Source organism: Tiliqua scincoides, chromosome 5, assembly GCF_035046505.1.
Source record: "Tiliqua scincoides isolate rTilSci1 chromosome 5, rTilSci1.hap2, whole genome shotgun sequence".
Taxonomy (NCBI): Eukaryota; Metazoa; Chordata; class Lepidosauria; order Squamata; family Scincidae; genus Tiliqua; species Tiliqua scincoides.
The window spans coordinates 79,099,733-79,118,751 of record NC_089825.1 but is presented as its reverse complement, the minus strand read 5'-3'; the positions used below and the strand labels follow the sequence as shown (position 1 = coordinate 79,118,751).

The 19,019-nt window shown below is 43.6% G+C and overlaps 1 protein-coding gene across 2 annotated transcripts in view; it reads left to right on the top strand.

The window, feature by feature from the left end:
• MYO1D (myosin ID) overlaps window positions 1–19,019 on the top strand; it is a 172,306-nt gene that overhangs the window by 31,306 nt on the left and 121,981 nt on the right. For both annotated transcript variants that reach the window (XM_066631402.1, XM_066631401.1), the window contains exons 2-11: window positions 3,297–3,505; window positions 4,354–4,447; window positions 6,745–6,910; window positions 10,619–10,672; window positions 11,961–12,056; window positions 12,462–12,578; window positions 14,549–14,752; window positions 15,536–15,681; window positions 15,775–15,889; window positions 16,341–16,511. In XM_066631402.1, the coding sequence (XP_066487499.1) occupies window positions 3,297–3,505; window positions 4,354–4,447; window positions 6,745–6,910; window positions 10,619–10,672; window positions 11,961–12,056; window positions 12,462–12,578; window positions 14,549–14,752; window positions 15,536–15,681; window positions 15,775–15,889; window positions 16,341–16,511 (1,372 nt within the window). The remainder of the gene's footprint in view (window positions 1–3,296; window positions 3,506–4,353; window positions 4,448–6,744; window positions 6,911–10,618; window positions 10,673–11,960; window positions 12,057–12,461; window positions 12,579–14,548; window positions 14,753–15,535; window positions 15,682–15,774; window positions 15,890–16,340; window positions 16,512–19,019) is intronic.

Below are 19,019 nucleotides of genomic sequence, written 5' to 3'. Positions count from 1 at the left end.
CTTGCCCTGTCCTTGCTGCTTCATCCCATACAGGAAAGGAGGGGCGCCAAATGCACACTGAATGGCATTTCCTACTCTGTGAAATTGGCGGCTCTTAAAACTGAGTTGAAAATAGTGCAGGGTTTCTTCATTTTTACTTGTAGTAATGTGTATTGTGCATGTCTGCATACTTCATAAGCAACAATGGCAATGAGACTGACATATTGAGAAAGTGTATTCGGAGACAGTAACCTCCATCAAAACCTGAACTCTTTATTCTTGGAAGTCATTCAACAATATTGAATTATTCTACTTAGGTGCAAAGAATTTGCTTTAGTAAGGATGTTCTTGATAGCAAGCATTCCACAGTAGCTGAAACTGGAATTCCTCCTCCTCCTCCATCACAGTATCTGTGTTTCAGTGGGAGCAAAAAAAGTTCAGACAGGTCAAGAATTCATTAATCTGTTCATGGGAATGCAGTTTGTCATTTTCAGATTAGCAGTAGGTGGTGAACTCCGCATGTGGCTAAGGACTGTTGGGCTTTCCTATTGCATCTAAAGGGTCTGGGTTCAAAAGCTTTAACACATACAACTTAAATGCTTTGAAGCCTTGTAGAATCCTGTGCAGTGTGGCATGTAGTGAGCTCCCTTGGAAAACATAAGTAGCTCCATACTATCAGTGTTTTTCAGCAGTCCAGCTGAGCAGGGAGTGACCTGTGGTCATCACTGCACACTTGGTTTTGTGTTCCATTCTCAGATGGGAAAGGATTGGTCATATCCTGCTGTGTGGTTAAGGGCATGGCATGGTGCTTGAAAAATCCAGGACTGTGGCTCAGTCCTGGATTAAGTCCTGCACTGTAGTGTGTATTAGGAAGCATACTGGTTCCACCTAGTGGTGAAGAATCCTTAGTATGTTACAAGACCTGTGAAAGGGTGGAGGGGGGAGAGAAAAGGAGCGTGTACAGCAAATAGTGCCATTAGGAGGGCTCTCAAATCATAGAGGGCCATAATTCTTTTGACCTTCAAAAAGGGATGTATGATGCAAAAAGTTGGATAGGAAACATCAGGTCTTGATTTTGGGGGGATATTGACCATAGTTTTTGTTAAAACAAGGTCAAATGAAATTAGCATTGAATTCAGGTGAAAACAAAGTACCTTGGAGTGTGTTTGAATACTGAGGCTGCAATTCTAACTACACTTTCCTGAGAGCAAGCCCCATTGAACAAAATAGGACTTGCGTCTGAGCAGACCTGGTTAGGATTGTACCCTAAGATTGTGATTTACTGTGTCTTGTGTATCAAGCCATCAGTAATGTTGGGCACATCCAGGAGATTTTCCAGGAATGGTGGAGGATGGTGTTTTGTGCTTGAACAACAGTCATGTAGAGGGGCTGCCACAGAAAATTGTCACCCATGTATACTTTTAAGCTTTCTGTTAAGAGGATTAGAAACATTTTCAGTATAGTAAAAGCTGATTCTCTGAATAACCAGATTTTGTGTTTACATAGAGATATTGGAGGCCTATGCAGTGCACATAACCCTGTCTAACATACTGCATATGTTTTCCTAAAACAATTTTAAAATATTACTTTTTCTGTTAGCCTGTGAAATGCTTGGGTCAAGAAGCTGACTGGTAGGATCAAATATAGACTGGTATGATCAGATTACCGTATTTTTCGCTCCATAAGACGCACCTGACCATAAGACGCACCTAGTTTTTAGAGGAGAAAAACAAGGAAAAAATATTCTGAACCAAATAGTGTAATAAAATATTTAATAAACTATAACAGAATAACATTTGAACCATGTAAAGTGAACAGCAGTCAACAGTGGCATTAAGAACCATTATCACTGTCATTAACAAATGGAGAGACTTAAAGGTTTGAGTACTCTAGTTTTCTGGAAACCCCAAGAACTCATCATTGCTAGAGTAAGAATTTATGAAGCTCACAAAAGCAGGTGCACACAAATAGGGGATCACATTATCTTTCTGCTACAATGATGTTCTGCCAAATTCCAAACCTCTGGGCCTCATGCCCGCTTAAGGCTGATCAGTCCCCCTTGTGCAACTCACCAGTGCAGCAAGCAAAAGTGAGTCCAGTTCCAGTCCACAGATGCCAAGTAAATCAGTCCCATCAATCAGAGTTACCAAATCAGAGTCCAGAGCCAATAAGCCAAATTACAGTCCAAGGTCAGGTTCCAGGTAGGTCAGTCAAATCCATCAGGGTATCCAAGTCCAGTCACAATCCACAGTCAGATTCCAAATTCAATAAACCCAGTCAGTCTCCTCTCCTACCTCCAACCTGCACTCCTTCAAAACCCACAAACCCTTTCTGCCTCTGGTACTCCTTATATCCCTGAGGGCCCTATTGCCTTCCAGTGGCTGCAGCTGTGCAGCACACTCTGCTGGATGCCCAGGCCTTACCCTTAAAGGGGCCACTGCTGACACCACATCTACCTCCTCACCAGATCTTCCTGGATTCCAATACAAGGGGGGGGGAGCAGATCTCTATACAGACCAGTGCAAAAACAGGGGAAAGGTGTGGGAAGGGCAGATCTCTGTATAGACATCACAGCAAGACCAGTGCAAAACCCCTTGCACACAGAACCAACAGATGGAAGTGGGGGGGGGGGCGAAGATCTCCATACATACCAGTGCAAAAGCAGGGGAAAGGTGTGGGGGAGGGAAGATCTCTGTATAGACATCACAGCAAGACCAGTGCAAAACCCCTTGCACACAGAACCACACAGAACCGTCAGGTGCTCACTCCCTGGACTCCCTGGGCTCACTCCCTGGGCTCCCTCCCTGGGCTCACAAGCCTGCCAGGGGCTCACTCCTAGGGATGTTTGGATGGGAGAGAAGCCTGAGATTGACTCATTTCGCCTGGAGATCGACTGGTAGCTCTCAATCGACATAATGAGCACCCCTGCTCTAGGGGCTTGCTCAGCAAGACTGCCACCCCACCCACGCTTTCCTGGGAGTGAGCCCCAGTGACTCTGATACTTACTTCTGAGTAGACAGGAGGGCTTGCTCAGCAAGACTGCCATCCCACCCACACTTTCCTGGGAAGGCGAGCAGAGCAGAGCGGGCAGGGGGCGGGGCCGGGGGCGGAGTTTTTTTTTTTTTGCAGTATTCGCTCCATAAGACGCACACACTTTTCCCCCCACTTTTTGGGGGGGAAAAAGTGCGTCTTATGGAGCGAAAAATACGGTAAGTACAGAAACTCATATACGCTGTTCTGTGCTAACTGCCTTCCCATCTCTTTTCCACCTTCCTATTTTCCTGTTTTTTATCCTTGTCTTACATTGCCCTGCCTAGGTTTGAAAAGGGTCGAATATACACTTTTATTGGGGAAGTGGTGGTTTCTGTAAACCCTTACAAGAACTTGAACATCTACGGACGGGACATGATTGAACAGTACAAAGGACGTGAGCTGTACGAGAGGCCCCCTCATCTCTTCTCCATTGCAGATGCTGCATACAAAGCCATGAAGAGACGTTCAAAGGACACATGCATCGTAATATCGGGTGCGTTGGGGGGGGGGTGCTACAGCCACTGAGGGGCATTTTGTGTGAACCTTGAAGCAAAGAAAGTTAGCCTGGCAGCAGTTGCACTTAATTATTTGGCAAAAGGTTGTGCTCCCTCTATTGTTGTACATGAAGCAATTGGGCAACCTTCATTTTTTTTACCTTCATTTTTTTTTACTGTCAATGGCAGTATTCATTTTCTTCTTAACAGAGGAACACCTTATTACTTAACTGAGGAATGTAACATATAAGCAAGCATCTTGCAAGCTAAAGGGAGGAGATTCACCTAACTTTAACAGGAAGGAGGACAGTTCCTGCTTCCTTTTAATGTTCTGGCTATGTCCCCCTCACGTACAGACTGTTTGCCTTCATGTTGTGTTCCTCAGTTAAGCAAGAAGCTGTTCGTGTATTAAGCAAGAAAATGTGTGCTCCGGTGTTAGTAAAGAAAATGAAGGTACTTGGGGGGGGGGGGCTTGGAGAACTGCTGATAAGTGAAACTGCAGATATAGGGGGAGCGTGCTTGTACTTATCTGTCTTCAACCCTGTCAGTCCGACATTGTTTACTCTAATTGGCAGCAACTTTCTAGGAGCCCAGAAAGAGGTCTTGCCTTTGGTGCTCCTTTACCAGACACTAGGGAATTGAGCCTGAGGTGTTAAATGCATAAAGTATATAGTTAATATTGAGCTTGCTTTAAAAAGTTAGGAACCAAATTGCTGCAAATTGGGCAAAATTGTATAACATCATGCATAGTGGTTGCTCTGAATGCACACATCCTGTTTATAATGGCAGCAATTTGCTGGTGTTCTTCTTTTACCTTATGATGCCTCTCTGCTATTTGTGCCCTCAGGTGAGAGTGGAGCAGGAAAAACAGAAGCAAGTAAATACATTATGCAATACATAGCCGCCATTACTAATCCAAGTCAGAGAGCTGAGGTAGAAAGGTAAGAATCTACACTCAGCAGGGGAGGAGGGATGAGAGAGACCAATGCAAAACATGTTGCATGTAATGTAGTATATGTGGCCGTCTTTGAATAATGTTCAGAAAGCTTCAGCAACTACTTGTGTATTGATGTGTTGGGAACTGACTGAGATGCTGAGAGCACAGGATATGGTTGCCCTAAGTGGCTTAATGTTTTCTGAGCACAGTTCAAGATTCTGGGTTTAAATTCAGCCATTTAAGACAGTTTAAACCCTATGTAACTTGGATACTGCTGACTTTCCTATATCCCACTGCGTTCTTTTACCATTGGCTAGGGATGTCTTTCCACTCTTTTATTTATTTATAGAATTTATACTCTGCCTTTCTACACTGCTGTTTACCTCAAGGCAGCTTACAAAATAAAATGATAAAACAATACTAAAAACACTGAGACATGATAAACACAATTAAAAAGGTTAAAAAAATAAACTTGAATCATATTTAAAATACATTCATTAAAAATTTTTATCTTTTACCAGAGACAGTTTTTCAAATGGTACTTACTATTCATATTCCACATTTGAGTAGCTATGTATCCCTCTCCCATTGGAGATGTGCCAAGGCCCAAAAGTCAATTGGAAGTGCTATCTTTGGCTTCTGATTTCCAGTACTGGAGTTTTTCAGGTTTCTGTGGGTAACTTGGTGTGTAGCAAGTAACTTGGGGCACAATCGAAACCTGCGCTGGAGCAGGCAAGCCAGGAGGCTTGCGCTGCATCCAACGCTGGTTCGTTGGCTGCAGTGGCTCAGCCAGGGCCAAGGGAAAGCCCTTCCCCTTACCCCTGGGTAAGAGCTGTTGGCCCCAATGTGTCTCCTCGGACCTGCTCCACCTCTGGAGGTGGCGCAAGTTCGAGGAGAGCGGAGTGGCTTGAAGTCGCACCACTATCCCCGGGGACAGGGGTTGGGATCTGGCATAACTGCCGGGTCCCAGCCCCGCCCCCAGCTCCCCACATGACCGCCCCTGGGGCCACCCATCGCCCACCCTCCCCCCACCCAGAAACGCCCCCTCCTACCTCTTCCCCGCCCCCAACGCCTACCTTCACTGCTTGTGTTGGCGCGGATGCACTGGCACAAGCGGCAGGGAGGAAGCTGCCGTGGAGGCTTCCACCGGCCTCCATGCGTCGGTGCATCTGGATGCGCCGACGCAGCTTCCTCCCACGGAGGCGCAAACTTATTTTATGGCACGTTTGCGACCCACCAGGGGCTCCTATGCTGACATAACTGCCGGTTAGGATTGTGCCCTTGGTGTGTTTAATTTTCTTTTTAAAAAGCAAATCCCATGTTTATGGGATAGATTATTAGGAAAGGGATAGAATATAAAAATCCAGGATTGTTACGCCATTACGCAGTTTTATGATATGGCTACTTGTGGAATAGCGTATATTGTTCTGGTTGCCCTTTCTCAAAAAGGTTATTGTTGAATTGGAGAAAGTATAGAAAAGGGCTGCCGCTGTATTACGGGGCCACAGTGTCTTCTGTATGTGGAAATTGTTTGGGGCTTTATGGTAGAAGCTTCCAAAGTTATGTATGGTGTGGGTAAAATTGAACTTTTCTCCGTCCCATAACTAAAAATTGAACTCATCCGATGAAATTTATTGTCATTAGATTCAAGAAAGGCAAAAGAAAGTACTTCTCCACTCCATGCATAATTTATGGAATTTGCTATTAAGATGTGGTGACAGCTCTAGTTTAGATGCCTTTAAAGGGGGATTACAACAGTTCATGAGGAGGACTATCTATGGCTATTGGGTATGGTGGTTATATGAAACTTCCAGATTCAGAAGCAGTATGCCACTGAATACTATTAGTTAGGGAGCAGTTGCAGAGGAGGGCTATTGCCTTCATGCCCTTGTTGATGGGTTTCCTGTAAGCATCTGGTTAGCTATTGTGAGGGGAAAAGGATGCAGGACTCAAGTTTAGGTCTGCTTCAGCAGGGCTTATATGTTCTTATGAACAAACTTCCCCCTTTCTTCTAACATTTCTTCCCAAGTCTTTGGGATTTAGCAGGTTATAAATAGCAAACAGAGAGTAAGATGTCCAAATACAGGTTGAATTCTTGCAGGGGGGCAGGAGAGCCTTTCTACTGAGCCATGTTCTGAAACCTTGCACTGAGAGCCTCTCACATTAGCAGATCTTGAATCCCACAGTAGAACTAAAATGGTCATTCCGTTACTCATGCATAAAACACATTGTTATGAAAGTTTGGGAATATATGCTGTCTAGACCCGGTTTCCTGTTTCCTTGCATGTCTGCACTTTAAAGGGTGAAGAGCATGCTTCTGAAATCCAACTGTGTTCTGGAGGCCTTTGGAAATGCCAAAACCAACCGCAACGACAATTCCAGTCGGTTTGGGAAGTATATGGATATCAACTTTGATTTTAAAGGAGACCCAATAGGTGGACATATAAACAATTACTTGCTAGAAAAGGTAAGTTGCTTTTGCAAATATAGCCATCCTTTTACAGGTAAAAGTTTGTTTTAAACAAGTGAAAAGAATGACCATGTTGTGTGTGTATGAATTCATAATAGATGCCCTTAGGATAGCTCCTGGGGTAAGACTACAGATTCACAGGGTGATAAGTAAGGATCACAGGTAGATAAAAACAAGAGTTGATTTTTAACTCAATGAATTTTCCAGTAAATAAAATCAGAGTAAATTCCATTCTTTTAAAATAGAAGATCATGCAGAAGTAAAGAAACTTTCTCTTACGTGTATATTGGGTTGATGAAAGTTTCAGTTTAAAAATGAGCGAGATGTTTGGATGGTTTTCTTTGCGTGACTGTGTTTGCTTTCTGGCTTTCATGTATAGTTCTGTGACATCTGGTGTGTGTTTTTTGACATCTGCACTGGTTGCCCTGAAGCCCATTTGAAGGATAAATATATATTTTGTTTGTTGGGGGTTCTTATATGCTTGGTACTACTGTGTGCTGTGACATGTGTGGGGTAAACATTACAGCTGTGATGGCTTGCAAAGGAATTTTTGTGATGTTGTTTTTTCCAACCTCTGCTCCCTCAAATCTTAAACCATGGAAGAGTTCCTGTTGATTTGGCAAGCATGTTGTGCTTTTCGAATTGGCCTGGTGAGTTAATTTAGGACAGGCCCTGCATACTTGGGAGGAGGCCTGCAATTTCAGGTCATCTAAATGCCAATGAACATACCAGATCCTTGATTTGGCAACTTGCTTACTTTAAACTAGTTGCCTTGTTGTTCTTAAGTGCTTTGTAACTCTTGGGCAAGTTCATTGGGCATTCAACTCCATGTGACCATAAAGCTCCTATTTTATATGTGCAGAACAACTATCCTGTGCCTGGTCCTGTTGGGAGTACTTAAAGGTGTGAGCAGATCAGTCTCCACTTACAGAGGGAGTGCCAAATAGCTTTGGTTTAGATGTTTACAAATAAAACATCTTGTAATTAAGCCATTAATTCTCTTTGTGGGAGAAATGTTAATGTCATGGCTGATTAACTTGTGGAATTCGCAGTCTTGGGATGTGGTGATTGCTACTAGTTTAGATGGCTTTAAAGAACGAAGTCATGGAGGATAGGTATTGGAATATTAGCCATAATGGCTAAACCAAGTCTCCCAATTCAGAGGCAATTTTCTGATGAATACTACTTGCTGGGTGGAGTGCAGGTTGGGACACAAACAGTGGAGAGTGGTGGTTGTTCTCATGTCCTATTATGGGACCATTCAGAAAGCATCTGACTGGTTAGTGTGAGCCATTTAGTTATTTGATTTTTCTCTGTAAAACGCTTTGTGAACTTTTAGTTGAAAAGCAGTATATAAATACTGTTAATAATAATAATAATAAACAGAATGCTGAATGAGATAGATCATCTGGTTTCATTCATCAGAGCTTTCTTGCATTCTAATCCTCAATGTATGAAGTTTATGAAGTTCAGTTATACCCTGCTCAAAACAATAAAGGGAACACTTAAACAACACATCCGAGATCTGAATGAACGAAATATGCCTATTAAATACTTTGTTCCTGACATAGTTGAATGTGCTGACAACAAAATCACACAACAATCATCAATGGAAATCACATTTATCAACCCATGGAGGTCTGGGTTTGGTGTCATACTCAAAATTGAAGTGGAAAAACACACTACAGGCTGATCCAACTTCGATGTAATGTCCATAAAGCAAGTCAAAATGAGACTCAGTAGTGTGTGTGGCCTCCACGTGCCTGTATGATCTCCCTACAACGCCTGTGCATGCTCCTGATGAGGTGGCGGATAGTCTCCTGAGGGATCGCCTCCCAGACCTGGACTAAAGCATCCGCCAACTCCTGGACAGTCTGTGGTGCAACGTGGTGCTGGTGGATGGAGCGAGACATGATGTCCCAGATGTGCTCAATTGGATTCAGGTCTGAGGAACGGGCAGGCCAGTCCATAGCATCAATGCCTTCATCTTGCAGGAACTGCTGACACACTCCAGCCACATGAGGTCTAGCATTGTCCTGCATTAGGAGGAACCCAGGGCCAACCGTGCCAGCATATGGTCTCACAAGGGGTCTGAGGATCTCATCTCGGTACCTAATGGCAGTCAGGCTACCTCTGGCGAGCACATGGAGGGCTGTGCGGCCCTCCAAAGAAATGCCACCCCACACCATTACTGACCCACTGCCAAACCAGTCATGCTGGAGGATGTTGCAGGCAGCAGAACGTTCTCCCTGCCGTCTCCAGACTCTGTCACGTCTGTCACATGTGCTCAGTGTGAACCTGCTTTCATCTGTGAAGAGCACAGGGCGCCAGTAGCGAGGTTGCCAATCTTGATGTTCTCTGGCAAATGCCAAATATCCTGCACGGTGTTGGGCTGTCAGCATAACCCCCACCTGTGGACGTCGGGCCCTCATACCACCCTCATGGAGTCTGTTTCTGACCGTTTGAGCAGACACATGCACATTTGGCTTTGGCAGTGCTCCTCCTGTTCCTCCTGGCACGAAGGCGGAGGTAGCGGTCCTGATGCTGGGTTGTTGTCCTCCTACGGCCTCCTCCACGTCTACTGGTGTACTGGCCTGTTTCCTGGTAGCGCCTCCATGCTCTGGACACTACACTGACAGACACAGCAAACCTTCTTGCCACAGCTCGCATTGATGTGCCATCCTGGATGAGCTGCACTACCTGAGCCACTTGTGTGGGTTGCAGACTCTGCCTCATGCTGCCACTAGAGTGACAGCACCGCCAGCATTCAAAGGTCATCCAAACATCAGCCAGAAAGCATAGGGACTGCGAAGTGGTCTGTGGTCACCACCTGCAGAACCACTCCTTTATTGGGGGTGTCTTGTTACTTGCCTATAATTTCCACCTGTGTCTACTCCATTTGTGCAACAGCATGTGAACTTGATTGTCAATCGGTGTGGCTTCCTAGGTGGACAGTTTGATTTCACAGAAGTGTGATTGACTTGGAGTGACATTGTGTTGTTTAAGTGTTCCCTTTATTGTTTTGAGCAGTGTATTAATGGAGGATGACTACACTTCAGAAGTCATTGGCAAATAGTGCAGTTTTTGGTCTTTCATTTCTGAAAGAGAGAGAAAATATAGTTCCTGAAAACTTGTGGTAGCATCTGGGTAAAAACATTGGAAATGGAGAGGATACTATCTTCAACAGGTGGCTGTCAACATCTTGACATTGTGGTGATGTATATATTTTACCACTGCTCACCAGTAGTTCAGTCCTTTTCTCCTTTGTGTGGTAGCAGTAAACCATAGAAGAAGGTGCTAGACTCCCAACACCACTGTAGAGTTGTGTAGGGAGTTTCTTGGCAATGGGAGAAGTGCAGTGTCACATCCCTGGTGCTGATTTTGGGGTCCATTAAAACAAAGGGTTGATGCGTTACTATTGCATTGCAAGTTTCTGGTTATGCAGCAGCAGTATAGAGAATAGGATTGGGTTTTCAGTAAGCCTTCCAGTTCTTGAAAGGTTTTATGATTAAGATTAAATAAGACTCTGACACAGTATTTAAATTGCTGTCATCATATGAAGGGCCCCCCTACTCTGGAGTTCTGGCCTGAACTCCCCAAAACCTTGCTAGGGTATTGGCAGTACTGTAGAGGCTTAAATTACATTGACTGTCTTCCTCTTCTTTTACCCCTTGTCCTTTTTTTTTTCTTTTCTTCGTTCTCCAGTCACGGGTTATTGTACAGCAGCCAGGAGAGCGGAGTTTCCACTCCTTCTATCAGGTAAGCTGTTAGATTCTAAGTAAGATGCTGTGAATCAAAGAGCCTTGTGAACAATCATTTCTTAATTCAGAGAGATCCTTGGTTGCCCTTTGCAATGTGTCTCATTGTGTGTCTCATCATTATGTAAAGGTGCATCCTGCTTTGTCCCCTAATCCATGTGATGTGCTTGAGCCATATGTATGTTTAATAAATGACAGATATTTATACTGGACTTGGTTGTACAGCTGTTCTGCTGTATAATGCAGTGTCCAGATCGTTAAATTTCCAACCTCCTGCTCAAAAGCAGGTTCTCAAAGTCTACTTGATGCAAGTTTTGTGCTTTTGGAGAGGGGGGAAATGTGTGTGCTTGGGGAGGGTATCGTGCAGGTTCTAGAGTTCATTTGGAAATAATTTCCTCATACTTCAAGGTTTTGTCTTGAGTGCCAATCCCTGAAGGCAGAACCTTGATATAGAAATTGCCTATCGGTAGTTATCGGATGCCTTTTCTGGACTCCTCTGAAGCAGGGGATATCAGTAGTCCTAATCTATTTCTGTTTTTCAAAGTGGTAATGCTAGCTTCAGTTTGAGACTTATCAAGTAGGATCCTGTTATGGCTACCTGCCTTACAGCAACATATTTTATTTCTAAAGCAGTGCTTCCCAAACTCCTACAAGGGAGTTGGGAGCACTGTAAGTGTCCTCAGGGCAGGGGTTATGTTAGCAAAGGCAGCCCCAGGATCACATGGTTGCCAGAGTGGGGGGAGGGAGAGTTATTACACTTACCTGGGTCTGTGCCGGCCTCCAGGGGGTGTGGGAAACCCTGCAGATGCCTCTGCAGGGCTCCCCAAGCCTCTGTTACAGTTAAAAAAAGATTGAAAAGCACTTCCTGTTTTCGATTAGAAACCAGAAGTAGTTTTTGTTCATGTTTTTTACTATTGCAGAAGCTTGGGGAGTCCTGCAGAGGCATCTCCCCCTCCCCACAAGCAGCAGCACAATCCTAGGGATTACATTGCTGCCTTCCCCTTCACCTCTTAAAGGGGCAGAAACAAATGCTTTCCTGTCTGGTGGGTTGTGACCCATCAGTTTGGGAACCACTGGTCTGAATCATTCATCTCCAGCCTTTTTATTGAGGAAGTCTGAATGAGGAGATTCCTCAGCTTGTCTTTCCATTCTCGCTAGTGTAGCCTCACTGATTTTAAAGGCTGAGCAAATATCATTGAGGTCATTATTGAATAATAATTCCAGGATTGAAGGGATTGTAGTTAGCCAAAGAAGCAATTTATTGAAATAATCACCTTGTGTTTCTTTAGCTACTCCAAGGAGGTTCAGAGCAGCTTCTGCGTTCTTTACATCTACATAAAGATTTATCTTCATATAGCTATATTGGTGCTGGAGCACAACTAAAGGTGAGGGCTGTTTTTATGGATTATATTGGAGGCTAGCTTGATTTCCATGAGAAACAAGGCCTTTTCCTGTTGTAGCCCCAGAGCTGTGGATTGCCTACCACAGAAGTGTGTGGCTTCTGTCCTGTTATCCTTGCACTGACAAATTAAAGCATTTTACAGTTTGTAAAATGTCAAAGTGTGACTTTGCTGGGTGACAGTGTTTTATTCTACTGTTTCTGTGATTAATTTTTTTTGTTATAGTTTGTAACATGTCATTCTTCAGTAGATTCCTGCTTCAGTAGGGAAAGCATTCTTGTTTTCATTTTGGCTAATACTGTCAGCATCTGTGTTGAATATTCACAGTCCCATTTGCCGGCAAATGTCTCTTTGCTACTGTTTCTTCTTCTTCTTCTTCTTCTTTTTTAGTGTTCTATCAATGATGGTGTTGACTTCAAGGCAGTTGCTGATGCCATGAAAGTGATTGGATTTGAACCAGAGGAGATTCAGACAGTGTACAAAATTCTGGCTACCATTCTTCATTTGGTGAGTTGAAGAATGCTACTTAAACTCAAGGGTTCTCAAGGTTACTAGATGTGGGGAGACAGTGATATTGTCAGTCCAGCTCAAGGTTCTATGACAGTGGTTCCCAAACTGTGAGCTCTGGCTCCCTGGGGTGCTGTAGAAACCAGCCAGGGAAGCTGTGTAATCCTTGCAAAAAATCCACTGCCCTATACAATATATAAACTTGTAGCCCTAGTGGGACCAATTGCCCAGTTGGTCAAGGGAGCTGCTAGCCGAAAAAGTTAGGGAACCACTGTTCTATGGGCTTAGCAACAAAAACCTTGGGGTCCAAAATCAGCAACGAAAGTGTTGATTTGAGAGACATTTGGAAGAGAGACTTTCAAATAAAGAGTATAATCATAGAGCTGATTTTCTTTCTCCTGCACTACTCCCTATATTGGGTCTGAATACGGAACATTAGCAACAGTTGCTCAGATTGAGCATGTATAGGAAGGTAATTCCTATATTTTCAAGGGGTTAAATGCAAATGAGGGAACAAGAGTCTAGGATGTGGCCCCCAAAGGTCCTAAGGAGCTTTGCATCTAGCTTAATGTTAAATATCAGAGGCTTTCTGGGTCGAAGTTTTAAAGACGAGTGCCCTTGTTTGAAAATCATGAAAAATAAAGCCTGTGAATTGAGTTGCTAAATAAGAAGTATGGTCAGGTACAGCATATGCTATCCCAGCAAAAGGATTTTGAGCCTGAAATTTGCTGGTCATTCAAGAACTGAGGTTGTGAGAAAAGAGTCTGACAGAACAATGGCTCCCAACATCTTAAGAAGAAGCCCTTTTTGCCAGCGCAAGAAAATGAAAGCAGCACAGAAATAAAGGAACTTTCCAAAACACCCCACTATTCCAGCTGCAACAACTCATTGCAGTTGTTCTAAACATCTCTGCATGTTGAGGTTCTAGAAGGCACAAAGAAGTTATAGCTGTGTATGAGGTTTTGTGGGGATGGTGGGAAGAATTTCAGTAGCAGACATGCTAGGTATGATCCTTTTGGCAGTTAAAAATAGGCAGTTTTGTTTCCTAGATCCAAAAGGGCTTCCTATCCAGAAGTTGCTGCTGTGCAGTATATGGAGCAGGAGTAGTAGTTGGCAACCTTCAGTCTCGAAAGTCTATGGTATCGCGCTCTGAAAGGTGGTTCTGGAACAGCGTCTAGTGTGGCTGAAAAGGCCGATTCGGGAGTGACAATCCCTTCCACACTGGGAGCAAGTGCAGTCTGTCCCTGGCCTGTCTCCCTGGCTATGGGCCTTCCTTCTTTGCCTCTTTGCCTCAGACTGCTGGCAAAGTGTCTCTTCAAACTGGGAAAGGCCATGCTTGCACAGCCTGCCTCCAAGCGGGCCGCTCAGAGGCCAGGGTTTCCCACTTGTTGAGGTCCACTCCTAAGGCATAAGAACATAAGAACATAAGAACAGCCCCACTGGATCAGGCCATAGGCCAAAGGCCAAAGGCCTTCAGATCCCTCTTGCAGATGTCCTTGTATCGCAGCTGTGGTCTACCTGTAGGGCGCTTTCCTTGCACGAGTTCTCCATAGAGGAGATCCTTTGGGATCCGGCCATCATCCATTCTCACGACATGACCAAGCCAACGCAGGCGTCTCTGTTTCAGCAGTGCATACATGCTAGGGGTTCCAGCACGTTCCAGGACTGTGTTGTTTGGAACTTTGTCCTGCCAGGTGATGCCGAGAATACGTCGGAGGCAGCGCATGTGGAAAGCATTCAATTTCCTCTCCTGTTGTGAGTGAAGAGTCCATGGCTCGCTGCAGTACAGGAGCAGGAGCAGGAGCATCCCTCCTGATAAGAGAAGCTTTGGCAAAGATGGACATGGATTATTCCTCCTCTCAGTTTGAACTGCATGAAGGAAACTGCATCTTATTGAAAGTTGTGTCTATTTCCAAACCCTGTTTGCTGCCCAAGCTGAACAATGACTTCTGTCTTCATTCTTTCTGCAGGGCAACTTGAAGTTTTCTGTAGATGGTGACACACCAGTGATTGAAAACAACAAATTAGTGTCTGTCATCGCAGATCTACTGTCAACCAAGGCTGACATGGTTGAGAAGGCCCTGCTTTTTCGTACAGTTGCCACTGGCCGGGATGTCATTGATAAGCAGCATACAGAGCAAGAAGCCACCTATGGAAGAAATGCATTTGCAAAGGTAGATGTAGATCCTCTGTTGCTAACGTGGTCTGTGTGTTTGTCTTGCAGTGGTAACTTGGGATTCTGCCTTCATACTTTGCAGTGGAAGCTCTGTTACCACTGGCATGATTGCTTCATGACCTTTGAAGTTGGCCTTTTTGTAGCTTGCCTGCTACACATTTCCATATGTAGTCATTTGAAGCTTATGAGTAGCCTGCAAGGGGGCAGAGGGTGAGGAAGTGTTCTCCCAGTTAACAAACAGTTGTATTGCTTGTTCGCCTCAAGGTGACTTTTGCTACAGACAGCCAGGCAAGTGGCTATTTTGTACTTCGGAGATGTTTGAGAATAGCAGGTCAGTGGGGTTAATCCATTATTGGGGACTTATGGGAACCTTTAAGATTCTGGAGGTCTTTGAATGATATAACCCTACATATTTTGGGAAGGAACATCCACCAAGATGTGAGAGAGCAACTTAGTTTTTCTCAGTGGGAAGTCTCCACTGGGGATAGCATAGAAGGGAGAAATACTAGTAGTTGCAGCACAGTGAAGATACCCCAGATATATAAGCTTATTATAAATTGGATTTTCCAACTAAAAATTCAGAAGTAAGATACAGTATTCTGGTCTACTGCAGTTTGTTTGCTTAAACCTTGTTAGGATTTTGACAGCCGAAGCAGATGATATTTGGGTGTTGCCTACAGCTATGTTAGGGTAGTGCAGAGATGCACCATAAACATGCATGGTACTAAATGTGAGCGGTGAGATTAGAAAATAGAAATAACTCTAGTTCTTTGGTTTGTAGGCAATATATGAGCGACTTTTCTGCTGGATTGTGATGCACATCAATGATGTTATTGCAGTGAAGGACTATAACAGCACAGTTCACGGGAAAAACACAGTCATTGGGGTCCTGGATATATATGGTTTTGAGATCTTTGACAATAACAGGTGAGCTCTGTTGTAAAAGTTGAGCATACAGCTTAAATCTGTTTCTAGGTGAGGAATTAATCAGCTCTCTAAACTTCTAATTTTTTTAAATAGTTTTGAACAGTTCTGTATTAATTACTGCAATGAGAAGCTGCAGCAACTCTTCATTCAACTTGTATTAAAGCAGGAGCAGGAGGAATATCAGCGTGAGGGAATCCCCTGGAAACATGTGAGTAGATAAGCAGGTCTGTCAAAAGTCAGCATTGAATTAAGATTGCAGGGGATGGGATTCTACACCAGCGAGTAGCTGTGTTGAGTTGCTATGTGAAGCTCAAAACTTGGAATGAGCAAGTTCCTTGCTCCCTAGACTGCCGAGAGTCCAAAACAGACCTTTTGCATTCTGTAGTCTGTATGATTTTTCAGTCTGTTGTCTAAAACTGTGAAGGGGCTGTACAAAGTTTGCCTAAATCTACCTGAAGCATCAGTTCAGAAATGAAAACAAATGTTGCCAGTGAGTGCAAACTTATGCAGGGTATGTGCATTCACAGAAAATTTGAAATGACCCTTGTCCCTCCATTTCCTATTATTGATCCCATAACTGTGCATGCTCGTTTTTTTCATGCTGTTTCTCCCTTTCTGCTGGAGAGCCCTCATAAATATCTCTGTTTTCATGTCTCCAGATTGACTACTTCAACAACCAGATCATTGTTGATCTAGTGGAGCAGCAGCATAAAGGGATCATAGCCAACCTGGATGATGCCTGCATGAATGTTGGAAAAGTCACTGATGAGATGTTCTTAGAGGCTCTTAATAGCAAACTGGGCAAACATGCTCACTTCTCCAGTAGAAAGGTACTCCTTTTTGTCTGTACTGGCACAGTCTGTAATTCTGTCATCTATCTAACCTCAGCAAATTTAGATATTTGCTGAAAATTTTTGTGCAACTTATTCTGCTTCTGCTGGTCATGAGGGAGGGGCAAGGAATGTGTGGAGTGAGAGTACCAGTGCTTGTGATCACTGGCTGCCCTGCTTCAATCCCTCTCAATGGAGTATGAGATTTCAGCTGGCATTCCTCTTGCATTTCCAAACCTATTTTCATCTGCATGAGCTGGAAATGAAAGCAGAGATTCTCAGAATGCACATTTCAGATTTGCAAGGTAGAAGTGCAAGAAGCACAGGTAAAGCTTAAGTAAATGACCTGCTTCTCTTTAGGAGCATTTAGCTGTTGACACACAAAATCTGAGAGCAAGTAAGATCATGTGGCAAAGATCCTCTGTAGACCCAGCTCTTATGGTAATCCTGTTACTTGGCTGTACCACATGAGACTGCAGAAGCTCATATGGTGGTTTGCTTCTCCAGGCAAAAGAATCCCTCCACATAGAAAATTAGCACGTCTTCCTCATTTTCAGGGTTCTAGCTTGGTCTGGTTCCGAACATACTGCTGTTCTCTTTATAGAATGAGCAACCCAGTGCATGTCTACTCAGAAATAAATTCCACTGTGGAGCTTACTCCTAGGACAGTGTTAGAGAATTGCAGCCTTACTCGTAGAACCACCAACAAGTTAGGCTCTGCTTGTGTCTTCAGCACCGTACAGGTTTTGAAGAACTCTTGGCAAACAGATTAAGTCTGAGGCTGCCTGAATATTGTTGAAGACTTAGAAAGATATCTACTGAAAACTTCCTTTCCATCCCACCTTCTCCATTTGCCTCACCTTAATTTTTCCCCAGGCAGCTTTGGTACAATGGGGCTTCTTGCCCCAAAGGTTCTATGTGGTATATGTTTCTTCCCATGCAAAGCATGGCTGAGGTAGTTCAAGTAGTGGAAGCAACAAGAGACTTTGCAGTCATGTAGAGTCCAGGATTGTAGATCTGTGTGTACAAGGACTGTGGGCATTTTACTAGATATGAATGGGATTTGTGGGTATTTTGAGTGTATTGATATATGTGCTGCTGGCTTGTATGAGGCTTAGACTTGTTGCTGGATGAGGGAGCGCACTGGTCAGTGTTAAGTACATTATACTAATAGTGGCACTATTTGGTGGTGGGGAACAGGTGACATATGTAGAGGTTGTGGTTAAAGATGAGCATAGCCTCAAATGTTTGAGTGTCCCTAATCTCAAATACTGCTGTAGGCAAATTCTTAGATTTTGAATTGGAAGCATCAGTTTTGCTCTGATGCCCAGCAGAGGGAGCTATACTCTGTTAAATTGAACAAGGAAAAGCAGGCGCATGAATCTGGCTAAACAATCATGATGTCACTTGTAACCAATAGTGGCCCAGTTTAAATCCATGTGACCATTTCCTAAGCAATTAATTTTCTGTGGCAACAAGTATGGATCACATTGGCGTTTGATTGCAGTTAGGTGATCATTGTCCTCTGTAGCTACAGAATGCTGTCATTTTTTTAGAACTCAGTCAACAGCCTGAAGGATTTTAAACCATCACAATAATCATCTTTTAATCTGCTGTTGTCTTTCTAGCAAGAGAATTCTCGTTAATTCCTTTCAAATGAGGAGATAGCCCCTCCCTATGTAGAGCAAATGTTAACATGCAGGGAGAAAGGTACAGTTAATATTGCTTCCTGGAATTGCACAACGGAAGCTTTGAATTTGTGTTTTAGCTTTTTATAATAAAGCTAAATATACCACAGCATGGGAGTGGTAAGGGGGATCTCTCAATCAGTGATTTTATGCTTATGCCTGCTTGGCATGTGATCTGACTAGCTGTCACCTAGGTTTCTTAGTTTTATGATCTGCATATTTTTACTTGCAGGGATGGCCCAAGTAATGCATTATAGCTCAGTTCAGAGTACATCTGAAGAAGCTTTTAGTTAGAGCTGTAAGGGCTGATTTTCTAATTAATCATAGTGTATTCATTAATACATTTAAATGAACATACGTTTAAACCAGAAGTTCTAAAGACAAAAGCTATTTGGAAGCAAGTTCCATTCATTTCAGTTGGACTGGCTTCCTATGAGAACTGGAGAACTGCATCTTTGCAGTCTACTTAGAAGTGCTCAGTGCGATGTGTTGCCTTGCTGTTGATGAGGGCTAACTTCCTCCTCCAAGAATTGAGATGAGGACCAGCAGTGATGCTGACATGTGAAAGAGTTCAGGCTAACATTGAACTTTGTTCCCTATCCCATCACCTAGGGGATTTTTGAGGGTATTCTCCTTTAAAAGGGGGGAAGTGTCTTTAATCATTTGGAAGGTTTGTAGAGGATTGATTTTATTTGTTAAATGTTGCAGCCCTATTTCTGACTAGTGGGGCTCTGAAATTTTGGAAGCGTCTCCTTGAAACCGTTGTTGGAGCAGAATGCTTTCCTGGGTCTAGTTTTTGCTTACTCAGCTTCCTGGCTTC